Source organism: Tinamus guttatus, unplaced genomic scaffold (genome assembly GCF_059628265.1).
Source record: "Tinamus guttatus ecotype Peru unplaced genomic scaffold, ASM5962826v1 Tinamus_guttatus_pri_ptg000489l, whole genome shotgun sequence".
In the NCBI taxonomy this organism is placed as follows: Eukaryota; Metazoa; Chordata; class Aves; order Tinamiformes; family Tinamidae; genus Tinamus; species Tinamus guttatus.
The window spans coordinates 2309701-2324058 of record NW_028289023.1 but is presented as its reverse complement, the minus strand read 5'-3'; the positions used below and the strand labels follow the sequence as shown (position 1 = coordinate 2324058).

Here is a 14358-nt window from a genome sequence, read left to right as displayed (position 1 = left end):
TTAAGGTAGCATTGCTGCTTGAGCTATCTCATGAGCGGCTGTAGAAAAGAGGGAGCTGGATTTTTTTTTTCTCGTGGTGCACAGCAAAATAGTAGAGAAGGAATAAAGAAGAGTTAAAGAAAGAAAGGCGAGTTCTGGTTGATTTCTTTGGCTTGTGGTCAAACAATGGACTAAACATTTAGAAAGGTTTTGCAGTCTCCATCTTGGAGATGGACAAAACTCGTAGTAGTTACTCGTAGTAGCGGGCAGATCAAACCGCTTGCCATGGAAATAGGCTTTAACCCATAACTCCAGTGCCAGTGTTTATGCTTGAATTCCAGCGCCGAGCACCCCTCCGCGCTAATCATAGTTATCCTTGTCGACCACTAGGCGGGGCGCTTCGCTGAAAGTGCCCCCTTTCCTCACAAACACTGATTTACCTTTCTCCCCATCCAGCCTTTTCATTTGCTCCTTCCTTCCTGAAACTTCCTACACTTCGCTTCTCCTTTCCGCACAAATCCTCTCCTGGTCCTTCTCTTTCTCCTGTCCAGTTCAGTCTCTTGTTTGTGTTTTTCTGCACCTTCTCCCAGCTTGCTTCCTGTAGGAAAAAGCCTTTGTTATTTCTTTGCAAATTCTACTGAAAGTGATAGAGAAGTGAAATACAGGGCTGGGGGTCGGTCACTGTGAGGGGTACTCCTTAGGAGAGGGCGGATGTCAAAGTCCTGCAGGGGTAGCTTTGCTTTATAGCACTGGACTGTGCAATTAAGCTTTTAAAAAAACGACCGTGTGGCCCTAGAGCCACTGCAAGGTTCAGGGGCAGCGCTGGTTTCCATGAGGTGGCATCACCCCTTTTGCTGTGCGTCCAATAATTACTGGGATTAAGCGAGTCCAGGTGAAGGAAGGGTAAGGGAAAGAGGTAAGAGGGGTAGAGTGTGTACTACATGTGGGAAAAAAAATAAAACGTGAGAATTTAAGTTGTGAATAATGGCAAATGGATACTGTGTAGCTTGTCCTTCCCTTGAATTAATGCCAGAATGGTACAAATGGGCACCTTGCTGGAAGTGCTGCTTTCCTGTTGTGATGCAGGCGCACATTCGCTCTTTTGTTTACCGTCTGTTAACAGCTTAAAGCGGGCGCTGCGCATTGAAGTCTCCGTATGCTGCTTTCCTAGTGCTAGTGGTTGCTCTTGCTCTGAGTTGCACCACGTCGTCATCCTCGCTGCGGGTGCCGGCTCTGACAGTGTTGAGTGAACCCAGCCGCTCCGGGTGCCGGTTCTGAGGGTGCTGGGTGAACCCAGCCACCCCGGGTGCCGGTTCTGAGCACGTTCGGTGAACCCGGCGGCTCCGGGTGCCGGCTCTGAGGGCGCTGGGTGAACCCGGCCGCTCCGGGTGCCGGTTCTGGCCTCGCCTCCCCGCACGTCCGTCTCCCGGCAACGCGCGATGGCGGCGCCGCGCTTGCGCTCGGCCGAGCAGCAGGGCCGCGATTACCTCGAGCGGCACCGGCTCCCCGAGTTGCTCGAGCACCTCAGCGCGCTGCTGCTCTACCACCGCCCCGGTACCACGGCCCAGCGCCGCCGCAGCGATGGGGAAGGGAGGGCTTTTCTCTAGCCCGCGAGGCCGCACACTTAGAAAAGCTGTTGGCAGGAGCTGTGTCCCTGAGGCCTCTCAGCCTTCTCCTGAGGCAGCAGATTTTTGTTTTTATTGTTAATATTATTATTATTATTTTCCTGTCAGGCCAGTTCATGGCAGCATTCCCGGGGCCCGCGAAGCCGGTTTAACTGCTCCGCCGGAGCCTGGAGCCTGGTGGCAGCACGTTCATGTTCCCTCTGTTGCAGAGCGACCGCGCGACTTCCTGATCGAGGCACTGGAGAAGGTGGCGGCTGGGAAGCGCGGGGAGGGCCAGTACCCCTGCCTCCTGGATGACTCCAACCTCACGGCCATGTTCCAGATGCTGGACGTCCCGGGCCATGGCTACATCACGGCCGTGCAGTATCGAGAAGGTCAGTCGTGCTCGGGGATCGCACAGAGCAGTTTTAGAGTGATGCACGTTTGCTTTAAAAAAAATCAGCATGTTTGATTACATATTCTGCAAGTTTAAAAATTAAAGAAATGACATCTGCTTACTGCTGCTGTTGGAAGATCTAGCGAGTTGTTTTAACTTTGAACTTTAGCTCTTAAAACCTTGGGACTGAGCACAGAAGGGCTGCCCTCTGAGGATGCGATTATCACGCTGGACACATTCAAGCAAGAAGTGTAAGTTTAACTGATTTTGTTGTTAGCTGCTTTTTTTTTTTAATTTACAGAAGCATATAATAAAAGGACTGGCTAGTTTTAGTTTAGCCGCCTTAGAGTGTATTGCACGACCCCAAATGCTCAGTTATCGCTCTAACTTGACCGATATGCAGGAAGCTGAACATATTCCCAGACTCTCCAACTCCACATTTTCCTCTCCCGTCTCCCTTTCGTGATCCCCTATCTGTGCAATTTCCCCACCCCGGGGCTGCAGCCAGCCCCAGTGCTCAGAGCACACACTGGGGAATAGGAAACGTTTACGTTACGTTCAGCGCTCGGCCTTGAGGAGCAGCGCGTCTTTCAGATGAAACAGGCCCAGGGGGTTCATAGTGTCTCATAGTGTGGGTATGTTTCAAGGGGCAAGTTGTGGACATCTTAATTTTAGTATAAAGGAGTCACTGAGAGAAAGCTGGACCTAGTTATTCCAACCAGTATTAACCAGACTTCTTTTTGTTTCTGTCCTAGGAATAAAAAGATGCAGGAGATGTGGGCTGTATATTAGTTTCGTGGACATATGCATAAATATATACATATCTATCCACACCTATATATTTACACACACATGCAAAAGAGGAAAAGAGGCATTTTCCTTTTTTTTTTTTTTTTTTTTTTTTGTTCCTGTTTTTGCTTGGTTGGTTTCATCTCTGGCCAGCTGCTCTGCTCTCCTATTTTCAAGCAACGCTCTCTTCTTTTCTCTAATTTCTCCAAATTTAGCAAACAGCTATAAAGAAGAAATAACAAAGAATCATCCACCCCCACAAGCCCTTAGCAGGGGATCTGGTCAGAACTGCCACTTCTCTGCTACATGATTAGAAATGATCAGTTTTACCAGCAAAAGCAGCATTTTGGAGCTTCTGCAACTGGAGGGGTGGATTCAGAGCATGGTCTGCAGCTCTTCTCTGTTATTTGTTGGTTCATCCATCAATAAAACCACTGAATAAAGTTATATTTATCAGACAAGTTGTTTCTTAAGCTTTTCTTTTGTTCAAAGACAAGCAACACATTTATAATGTAGTATTTATGCAATTTTTCAATAGACTCAATAAAATAATAGGTATAGTAAATCAGTGAGTCCTACTTAAATACAGACTCTTGGATAGCAAAAGAAAAAAAATTAAAGTAGGATGGATAAAATGATATATATCCTCATCTCATTCCGTATTTTAATACAAAATCTCTATTAACTGGGATTTATGGATGTAAACCCATGTATTTTTAATTGAAAATGTACCATTTCCTATGAGAGTTGCCCCTGCTGCGCGCGGCCGCGTTCACAGACACCCCCTGCTCTCTGCAACTCGCACGGGGCTCAGCAGAGCTCAGGGTTCTGCTCTGGCCAATGCTCGCAGCTTTCTAGTAATTAGGAGGTTAAGTTCTGGCCTTAATTACAAGACTGTAGAAAATACCCCACTTCTGTGGGGTTAGAAGGCAAGGCAGTAGCACTCTGAAACATGAAAACATGTAACCGTGTATACAGGAAGGCACAAGACTAAATTAAATAAAATCAAGCTCTAGGCATATAGCAGTGAAAAAAATCAGGAAGTCTATTAATATAGTCTATTTGCTTGGCTTTTATTTGAAGTTAAGTGATCTAGACCAAGTTATGAACCATTTTTTTCCCACAAAAAAAAAATTATTTTCCTGTATTTGGCCAATTAGCTCTCAAATTCAGCAGAATCTCAACATCTTTTTGAGCTAATTTGTAAACCCCAAGTTCATTTAATGCTGCTGTTGCCGATGGCTGGTTTGGCTCTAATGTTTCTTCATTTTCTGAGGCTGTCTGTAGCACGTCCTTCAGAAGCAGGGCAGAGCCTATATTTAAGTTCAGGATAATGCAGGCTTCTTTTATGCTGCAGGGGGGAAAAGAAAAGGACTAATCAGAGACCCAATCTCATCCCCATGAGCCACATTTAACAAATTTGTGAGTACTGGTCGGATGAAGATAAATACTACAGTCATTCTTACTCGTTAAGTGTTTTCTGTTATAAATACGTATTTCAAAAGCATCAGTATTTTGCCTCCTTATACTTAGCAGGGCTTTTGCTTCTTCTTTTTTTTTCCACCAATACTAAAAATATAGAACAGAATTTACCACTTAATAATCCAGCCAGCCCTCCCTAGCTACAATTTTCTGTAAGTTTAATAGAAATTGCTCCTTATTCGATGTATTGTAAGAGCACATTTGAACAGACAATTGCTGAAGCCTGAATATATCCCCTTATTCTCATTAAGGAGCAAAGAGACTGGTACTCTGCCTTTGTCACATTGTTTCTAGTCTCTAAATGACAGTCACATACCCAGTTAAATATTATTTCTTACTGTTTCTTTCTGCCGTTAATGGAAATGCTCAAATAATCTTACACCAGAAGATGCTATGAAAATATTCCAATTAAAAATCCCAATATATTCACCAGTGTCTATCACCTGTGTCTTCAGGTTTTCAAAACTGGAAGCACATTGAGGCAGGAATCTCACCCCAATCAGACCTAGGAGTCAGCACTGGACAATCTGAAGGACTCTGGGCTATTTGGAAAGACTGACCACAAAAACAGGAGTTTCTTTTCTCCTCAGTGAAAACAATTAGGCTGCTATCCACTACACGTTCTCTTTTGAAATATTAACATGTCAGAAGTTTGTCTACTTACTGTTTGAAATAGTTTTCTGGCCTCTTGCAGTAGTGAGAAAACAACGGGAACAGATTCCTATTCATGTCAAACTGGAGTTGTGCTGCTCCTCCTTCATTGAAATGATTTGCCAGAATTATCTGGGCACAGAGAGGTACACCTTGAGTTCAGGCACTAACCCCCACCCTGCAGATGTGCCATTTGCAGACACCTACCTCCTGGTAGATGAATAAATCCACCTTCTCTGCAAGCATTTGCCAGGCGGCTTTGAAGAGCGCGTGGCAGAGCTGCTGCTCGAGCTGCAGCAGGCGGTCGCGCAGGGTGAGCAGCAGCGGGCAGGCCGAGCTCGACAGGGACATCACGGCCTGCTCCGCCTGCGACGGCAGCGACAGCCACCTGCGAGGGGACACGGCGAGGCCGTGAGAAGGAAGGAATACGATATGGAAACGACTGCAATTAAAATGTTATCAAAAAAATACTTTATTGGAGAGAGTAATCACATTTCAAATGCCTAAAAATAATCACAGTCTAAAGTCCTAAGCTCACCATTTTGTTAAGACTGTCTGCATATGCCATCCAAAACCAAGAAACCCAGCTGATCTATAGAATCACTGTCTTCATTTTATGACAAATTTACAAATGCTACCAAGGAGCAAACACTCCAGAAGCTTAGTATGTCCATGAAGATAGAAGTAACCATCACAGGCCCCTTCATATTTACTCTTTCATGCTACCTCCAAGAATATAATTCTTCTCCAACCAAAGTAAGGCAGGATTCTTCCAAGTATTTACAAAAAGGATTAAGTGCCTGCGTATTGCAGGACTAGTTTAGAAACGTAAATCGAAATTAAGAACGTTTTCAAGGAAACAATAATCTTCCAAAGTTTACTACCATTAAGCCCTCCAACTCAGGAAACAAATTTTTCCTATTTGTAAGGTATTTGTATGGTATTTCCTATTTTTATGTATTTTTTCCTCATTTGTATGGTGTTTTTAACAGAAAATAATGCTGTAACAGAGGAGGGCAAGGAGAAAGAATCACCTCTCTCTCTTGTAGAGCTTTGCAGCATCTTTGACCTCCCTGAAGACGTGCTCGACCTGGCGAGCCAACATGTCGTGCTTGAGGCGCTCCAGGAGGGTGATCATCTCGTCGAACACGGAGCTCTCCATGGACGCCAGCTGCCCCAGCTCCACTTTGCTCACAGAGCTGCTGTCTGCACGAGCCTCCAGCTCCGCCTGCTGCAGCTGCAGGAAGAACTACAGCACAAAAGCACACGTTAATATGGCCACAACCAGGTACATTATTTGAATTTCTTATTTGCACTTTATCAGTTCTGGAAGACGTTCTCCCAGCACACTTACACACTAAAAACTTTTAAGATAAAACAAAACAAAACAAACTCTATTTTTTTTCCTATAGTTCTAGTATAGTAAAAATAAAGCACGGTGTTTTCATAGAGATGGGATGGGTATGGGTTTCAAATACAGCAGCACAGAGGTAACAGGAACAGATTTAGAGAAATACCAAAAAACATAACATTTACAGTAAAATTACCCAGAAAGGTCAATGTGAATTTTTTTTCTGTGTTTATCTGTAAATATAAACTAGAATCTCTAGGTTTTGGGCTCTTTTTTAGAAATAACATTTAATTAAATAACAGATTTGCTGGGCTGACTAAGGCAAATGGATCAAGTGTAATGTGGCCCCTCTGGTAACAGTAGGAAGTTGCTGGTTGAGGCTTCAAGCAGATCAATGTGTGTGTAGATGTAGCTATACAACATGAAGGCCGTTGTCTTAGCAAGTCAAGATTATCCTGTGCTTGATCCACAATTTCTGTGAAGAATTTGGAGGCAGACCATTTCATACACAACATCTGTTTCTACACCCTTCACACCAGACAGCTTCACGGTCTTCTATAGCAACATCCATGAAAAAGCTGAAATCCTGCATAGAAGCCTGGTGGCAGCACGGCTGCTCTACAGAAAAGTAACTGATTCTTAATTCCAAATTATCAATGAGTGGCTTTTCTGGGGAAAAAGAGTTATCCTTTTCTAAAAAAAAAAAAAAAAAGAATTTAGAACTAGTTCTATTTTTCCATGATGAATTTGCAAGAGGAACACTGCTAAAAATAAAGTAAGTTTCATTAATTATGAAACATAAAACACTACTGCTCTATTTTAAAGCAAAATAATTACTTACAACATTGTCAGCCCAGTCTGCCAGCACCGTCGCTATGTAATTAACGGCGTTAAGGATTGCGCAGTATCGAAAGCCCAAAGAAGCTCTTGTCTCTTCCTTCATCACTTGAGTTAGCCGTATCCTGAAGTCATCAACTAACTCCTTCTGTAACCCCAGAAACTGCAGCTTTCTGGAAGCTGTTGGCAGATTCTTGTACCTGTCTGGAGAGACAGCAATCAGATGCTTTATGCTTTCCAACACACGAAAAACTGAGTTGTAGTAAAGGAACACTACGGCTGTCTTACTGCACAAACCTCCTCTGGTGAATATGACACAAGCTTTAAGCTACTAAGCCTTAAAGTAGGTAGGGAAACCACTTGATGCAAAAGAAACAACTGTCTTTTTAACCATGATTCGACTAATATTTTGTATTCTAGCATATAGAAATATATATACACATATCCATGTGTGTGTTAATATGTATTATAAACCACTTCAGTCCAGCAAAACCACAGGGCCTCTTCAAGTAAGATAAAGGCACTGACTATCCAAGAGGGAACATCTCCTGTTGCTCTTCTGCTCTGTTCCAGAAAATGGAGTTGCTTAATATCTTTAAGATATCAAGAAAACCACAGTAATGGTAACATTTTTAGTAGCATCCTGTAACAAGTCATATTCTCTTAAGTGCTAATGAGTATGGTAAGTACGGTAAATAGAATTAGGATTTTGTTAGCATAGTACCTAAACCAAGATTACTCTTGCTTGAATTGAAGTCCAAAATACAATATGTATAGGAAAACTTTCATAAAATTAAAAACAGTACAACTTTGCATATTTTTCTATTTGGCAAATGTGCTGAAACAGTATCTGTTTAGTTAAAAAACAAACAAACAAACAAAAAAACACACTATTAAGTTACAATATTTTTCTTCTATTATTCATTTCAAACAAGATGAATGTCTACAGCTTAATAAGTACCTGTTATAACCAACAGCAGAGTCATAAAAGTTTCAGCACAGTCTGGGACTTTCATTTCATCTACATCGGTGATATCTTTATACTGCGATATCCACGCGGCCTCAGATGAAAGCATAGAGTCCATTTTCTGAAGAGCAACTGAGACAGACAAAAAGTTGACAATTCTTTACAAGTTTAATAAGTAATTTCCTAACAAAAATACAAGAATATGCACAAGAACGTAAAAATATAAAAGCTTTATCTCTAATAAGATGTAAATTTACACTTTCAGAGTATGAAACCAGTTGATGATGAGCTTTGTACAGAAGTTCAGTATTTCTGCATCTGTGATTCTGTTAACAACTATGTCAAGAATTGAGTTTCCTCGATAGTTGTTTTGGTCCTTTCCAATAACTTCCGAGAAGAGGAAATTTAATATCCTTCCTAATTAAATAGAAATGCCCATCATTTTTCTGCAAACACAAATATATCACCATCTAAAAGAAGATCTACTAAATCGCATACATCTTAGGGCCAATAGCCTTACAAATTACAGAAGTACGATCAGAATCCTAACAACTTTTTAGACAAAATAGTTCTAGAATATAAAAAAGAAAGAGCTTTACATAGTATCCTTACTCCCCTAATTAAGGGGATTATTTTAAGTAAACATTACTTAATTGGAAATAAAACACGTATAAATAAATGCCAACAAAATCCACTCACATTTTTTTTCCACTGTTAGCCACCTTTGGAAGCAGGATTCTTCTGAGAGAATATGCATGCAACTGGGAAAGCTGCTGAGATAACCGTGAACACTGTAGAGCTCTCTCTCAAATAGAAGCACCTCATCCACGAGGTGAGAGAACAGAGTATCATCATACAAAAGGCATGGAATATCAGCAGCCAACTTCTCCAAGATCAGCATTACTAGGCCACGAGAGAATTCAAGCTTTTAAAAGAAAAAAAGAAAAAAAGAAGTAAGTTTTATCATGTAGATAGCTTTAAAACTGCTGCTAGACCCAGTGCAACCACTTATTGAGGGAAATCAGTAAAAGGGGGCTTGGCACAAGTATCTTCTGGAAGGTGACAAATCTGTGACGCAGCTTAAGCCACAGATCTGCTCACCCCAGCATTCACTGAAGATCCGGCCTTGTCCAAGATGGGCTGGATTTTGTCATCAAGGAACTGCGCGTGATTTCCAATCCACATAAGCACTTGTGTTAAGTACCACTCAGGCTAGTAAAAGAAAAAAATAATAAGTATTAAACCCATCCAAACAACATTTATCCAAGTGATATATCTATGCATTCATTTAATGTGTTACCTATCATGAAACATTTTAAAATTAGAGTTTAGACATAGAAATTCAAAAATCTATTGCTTATTACTCATGCAAGACTTACTAAAAATGGAAGTTATCCATTTTGCTGATGGATTCTGACATGCTATAACTGCCACAGACATGAAGAGTTTCCAAAACCAGCACTTAAGAGTTTTAAAGAAGTATTCAGAATACAAACACTTAGGCCAGAGGAAGGCAGGGAACTAGCTTTAATTTTGACTTTTCTCAGCTTTCTTTTCCCCTCCATGCAACAGCAACACAAAAGGGCAGGCTTGGTAGTTTTTTCCCTCAGAGCTTTTTTTTTAGGCGGGGGGGAGAGGAGGGGTGCAAAGTAAACGGAATAGAACTGTATACACACTTCATAGAGAAACTAGTATGTTTGTTTGTTTTGTCCTAATAGATTATCTTAATATTTCAAAGACAAACATCCCTTCTCTGCTTTCTCCTGATCTCTGATCATAAGATACCTGCATGGTATTTGCAAGAAAAAAGCAACATCAGAGAAGCACTTGTGCAACTGAACTATCTTGAGTTAACTAATTATTTTGTTTCTTCAACTAAAAACACCAAATTTTCATCTCTCCCTTCCCTTTTGTTTTTTCACTCATGAGGTCTTCTTTACTTTCTTGTACATTTGCTCCCATTCTGTTCTGCAAGTTTTTTGTCATAGGTACAGCAAAAAGGACATGCTCCTTAGAATAACCTGCATTTTTTCTTCACAAGCCTTTTAAAGAACAGTTACACATCTCACGGACAAATCTCTAGGAATTTTCCCAGTTGGCCTGTAGGAACACTTTGCTCAAATGTCTATAAAACCTTATGAACTTAACACAGTGACTGCTTCCACACCAATATGCATAACATCACTAAGGGTGCAACTCTCAGACCACAAGTATTTTTATTTACCCAAGGTGGTCAATCCAAGCACAAAAACTTGTTGCTAAACTCTTCTAAAACGTCTCTCAAACTCAGCTGCAGATGCATTACAGCAACGTGTTTTACATGTAGGGAGCCTGCCTGAATGACAATTCTCAGGTGAATACTTAAATCTTTGATCATAATTCACTCACACACGCACACACAGAAAAATTAAGCCCCTTTTCAACAGGTAAATCTCTAGTTTCATGTCAAATGAAAAAGTTTTGTTTTATGTCTGTCCATACTTGCAGTTTTTAAGAACCTTCATTTCAGGGGAAAAATACTGTTAACTATCTAATTTAAATGCAGCAATGTATCTGCTACTAAAACCAAAATTGAAATCAATAAAGCAAGCCTCCTATACCTTGTTTAAAACATTGGTTTGTTTATTTCCAGTGAAGTGATACTTGAACCGTTTCTGAAGAGGATTCAGCATGATCTGCATTGGAAGGATAATAGGTGGTGATGGAGGTAGAGAGTACTTTTCTGGCAACTGTTTAGGTTTGGTTAATAGTTCATCTCTAAGTTTGAAGGTCAAGGATAAAAAAAACTTATTAATAGACTATGCAAGTGTTGAATTCTCCCAACATCATAATTCATTAAAATGGATTTATAAAAATGAACATTTCTTAGTTTTAACCAGTTGACTTAAGGCACTTTATACAAGCTATGATAGCCTCAGAATACAAAAAAAAACCCCTCAATATTCCAGTTTAAATATTATATAACTCTGTCTGCTAAGGATTAAGTATTCAGCAGTTAGCAAGTTACTGAATTTGATTTATAAAAACCAATTATCATTGGAGGAGTAGAAGTAGCAACAACATGGCTGCCCAAGACACGTGCATATTCATATTTCTTATGGGAGGACCAAAACTCATGCAATTAAGAAATACAACACATGATTTCTTGTTTTCAAGAGCTGATTTAGGTGACAACATCTGATTTAGGTGACAAAAAACTGATTTAGGTGACCCAAACTGACAGACCAAAACTGCAGTTAAGGATAAAGCATTAAAAAGGTACAATCTCTCTAATGAAAATTGTTTAGTTTTCCTTTATTCATTTAGAAACAAAGGCAGCAGGATGAGCAACAGCACGTTTTGGAATTTCTGAAAATCCTTTTGTGGCCTCCCCTTTTTGTAAGGTCTACGAGAGAAGTATCCCTAGATCCCTCTCTGTGCCTTCTCAGATGGAGCATCTCAAAGGGCTTAGGGCTGATTCCCAGCACGAGCACTGTGCACACACGCCAGCTCTATGCCGGGTCCTTGCGTCCCGCTACGCGTTGCTTAATGCCCGCGAAAGGAAAAGCAGCCAGCTGTGCCTTATGGAGAACATACAACCGTTTCCTTCAGAATGTGCACTCCTGACTTTTATTATCCTACTAAAATAACCAACTACTCAAAAGGATACGAGGTTTGCAATTTCAAAAGCTGACAAAACAATGTCTCCAAATTATTGTATACATCAGGAGCACTGGCAGGTGCAGAAAGGCCAAACGCCTGAGTCTGCGGTGGCCCCACAAAGGGCCATCGAAGCTGGGTTAGCACCTCTTCAAAGTCACTGCAACACAGAACGTGCACTTCAACACGAGCTTGTGGTGCGGTGCAAAGCTCACAGAGTAACGGTGCACCCCTTACCTTGACAACTTGTCCTTAAGAATTTTATGCCAGAATTTTACAGTGGATCTCACAAAAGAAAGAAGATGAGAACAAGTTGACTCCTGAAGTGTAATATCCAGTTCCGCCATGAATGCTAAAGTACTGGCTGCCTCGGGAACATTGTTGGTCATCAGGTATTGCTGAATGTTATCACTATGAAATGCAATTGAAGCTTAAAGGTCACAAATGAAAACATATCATCTATATATTAATAAATGCAGATAAAAAAGCTTAATCTAGAATATTTTAATGAGATAAACTACGTTACTGTTCTGCGCAGATATACACAGCACCCAGACATGATTAATGGATCCAACTGCTTATTTGAAGCTCTCTCAAAAGTAAAGAGTCTGTCACAGAGAATTAAACTGTTGAGGAAAAGGAGTGGAAGAGAGACTCAATGATCTTGAAGGTCTTTTCCAACCATAATGTTTCTATGATTCTAAAAGGAGGAAGGCAGAGCTTCTTGAAGTAGTCATTTTAAATAAGCTTTTCCACTCACTTCCAAGAACAATGCTGAAAACAAATTTCTCAAAGCAGCAGACCTGCCTAATGCATCTCCATAGTTTTGTGAATAATACTTTTCACCTGAAGTTTGTCTCTATAAAATTTTAGCCAATAATGCTTTTTCATTTCTGAAACTCTTTGTATACACTACAAAAATTTCTCCATGGAAGAAGCTGTAGATGAATTAACATGACACTGCTCATTTACACTAAGAAAAGATCTGTGCACTAAACAAAAAATTAGCAGTGTAAAGCCTGAAACATCACGTTTCTTCTCAAAATGCCCAGATATTACTTTAATTAACATATTGTAATTTGCAGCGACTGGAAAAAAAATAAACAAAAATATTTTTTTCATCTTTCTCACATAAGAAGTGGTTACCTTTCTTAAACTTGACAGAAAACAGAGCAATAATCTCTAAGTCTCCTGACTAAATTAATCAATCAATTGCAATAAACATGAGCTACAGTTCCTATGCATTTATCAAATCTTATTTAACAATGCAGCCTTGAAAACAATTCTGTAATAGCACTATTAAGAATTTCTTAAAGGTCTTACAATTTTACCTTAATTCTTCTATTCGTGATATCCATTTAAGGTAAGAAAGGTGTCGTTCAATCTCTTCTACTTGACCAATCAGTAGATCAAGATCCTCCATCCAAGGCTGAGCTTTCTGTAAGTGGTCACTGATTAACCTGGACAGAAGAGTTTCTTCCTCCAAAAGCTGAGCAAGGGACTTCTTCGAATCTTCTGCATTCTGTAAAGCATTCTGGATTCTTTTAGGGACTTCTGATGAAACCGTAAGTACCTATATTTATAAAGAAGTGGTTAGCACAAAATTACATAAAATCATTATACAGGGAAGTATCACATGGACTATTAATAAATTGCCCCAATTTATTTAAATACACTTAATACATTATTCAGCGTATCTAGCGTTTCCATGAAAATCTGAGGACACATTTACCTGTTCTTCCAACTGCCTTTTATTTTCGGACAGCTTATCGATAAGGCCGTCCAGCTTCCTCAGAGAATCGTAGTCAGTCCCAACTTCCCTTTCCACAAATTCCGAAACGTAGTACGGGATATCACAGTGATCTGGATCTCTGGGGACTTCTTTCTTTCCAACATTAGTGGCTTCCATGTTTTCTTGACCTGCAACGCCAACCATACGATTTCTAGTCAGTCAGCGCTAACACAGCACTGCCCATTGCTGATTCAAATAATATTTTAATAAGATATTCAGCGTTGCTTTAAGTGATGTAGCTTGCTTGGTTAAGGCTTAGCAGCAACACGATGCAACCCTGCCAACACACACTCTGTGGATTTATCACCCACTCACTGGCAAAGCGAAACACGCCAGCTCTTGAGAAAACAGCCACCCTAAACCTGAGCTTCATTAAAAATCATCCAGGATGCTTGCTTCCAGTAGAGAAAGCAAGGAAGAATACCGGAAAACACATGCATTTTTATTAAGCAGGAAGGAAAAAAAAGGAAGAGGACCTACCTTTTTATGCAGTTTAGGATGTTCTAAAAGCATCGAGTGATGAGGTGACCCATGACTAGTAAAGTGTCCAGTTAGGCCCCGCAGGATAAGCACCTGATTTGTACTGTTAGTGCATCAGTGAAATACTTAAAAAAAAAAAAAAAAAAAAAAAAAAAAAGATACACAGCAGCAGAAAGGTCTCGTGCTGATCCACGCACTGGGCAGCACCCAGGAAAAGGAAACCAACATACACACACAGTCTTGAAAGAGGAAATGTTTATGTACAACAAAAGAGGAAAGAAAGCAAGGACGCTTGCTTGGCTGTTTGGCAACCCAGGCTTTTAATTCCACTTCACAACCCACGTTTAAAAGCGCGCTCTCTACATCCGGGCTTTACGGGGCTAACGGGGC

The 14358-nt window shown here is 40.6% G+C and overlaps 2 protein-coding genes across 2 annotated transcripts; one reads left to right on the top strand and one right to left on the bottom strand.

Annotated features, from left to right (window-relative positions):
- Positions 1-1418: 1418 nt before the first annotated feature.
- EFCAB10 (EF-hand calcium binding domain 10) lies at positions 1419-2772 on the top strand. The gene is made up of 4 exons (XM_010219403.2): positions 1419-1533; positions 1814-1978; positions 2150-2231; positions 2736-2772. Exons 1-4 carry the CDS (start codon positions 1419-1421, stop codon positions 2770-2772), a joined length of 399 nt encoding a protein of 132 aa, XP_010217705.1.
- A 1072-nt stretch (positions 2773-3844) lies between these two features.
- On the bottom strand, positions 3845-13619 carry RINT1 (RAD50 interactor 1). Its single transcript, XM_088533204.1, has 13 exons — positions 13429-13619; positions 13028-13269; positions 11934-12107; positions 11707-11856; positions 10658-10814; positions 9159-9269; positions 8757-8982; positions 8052-8189; positions 7095-7294; positions 5937-6151; positions 5110-5290; positions 4916-5034; positions 3845-4120 (listed from the first exon to the last, which is right to left on the bottom strand). The coding sequence occupies exons 1-13, from the start codon at positions 13603-13605 to the stop codon at positions 3904-3906; spliced, it is 2307 nt and encodes a 768-aa protein (XP_088389330.1). The 5' UTR covers positions 13606-13619; the 3' UTR covers positions 3845-3903.
- Between the last annotated feature and the right edge of the window lie 739 nt (positions 13620-14358).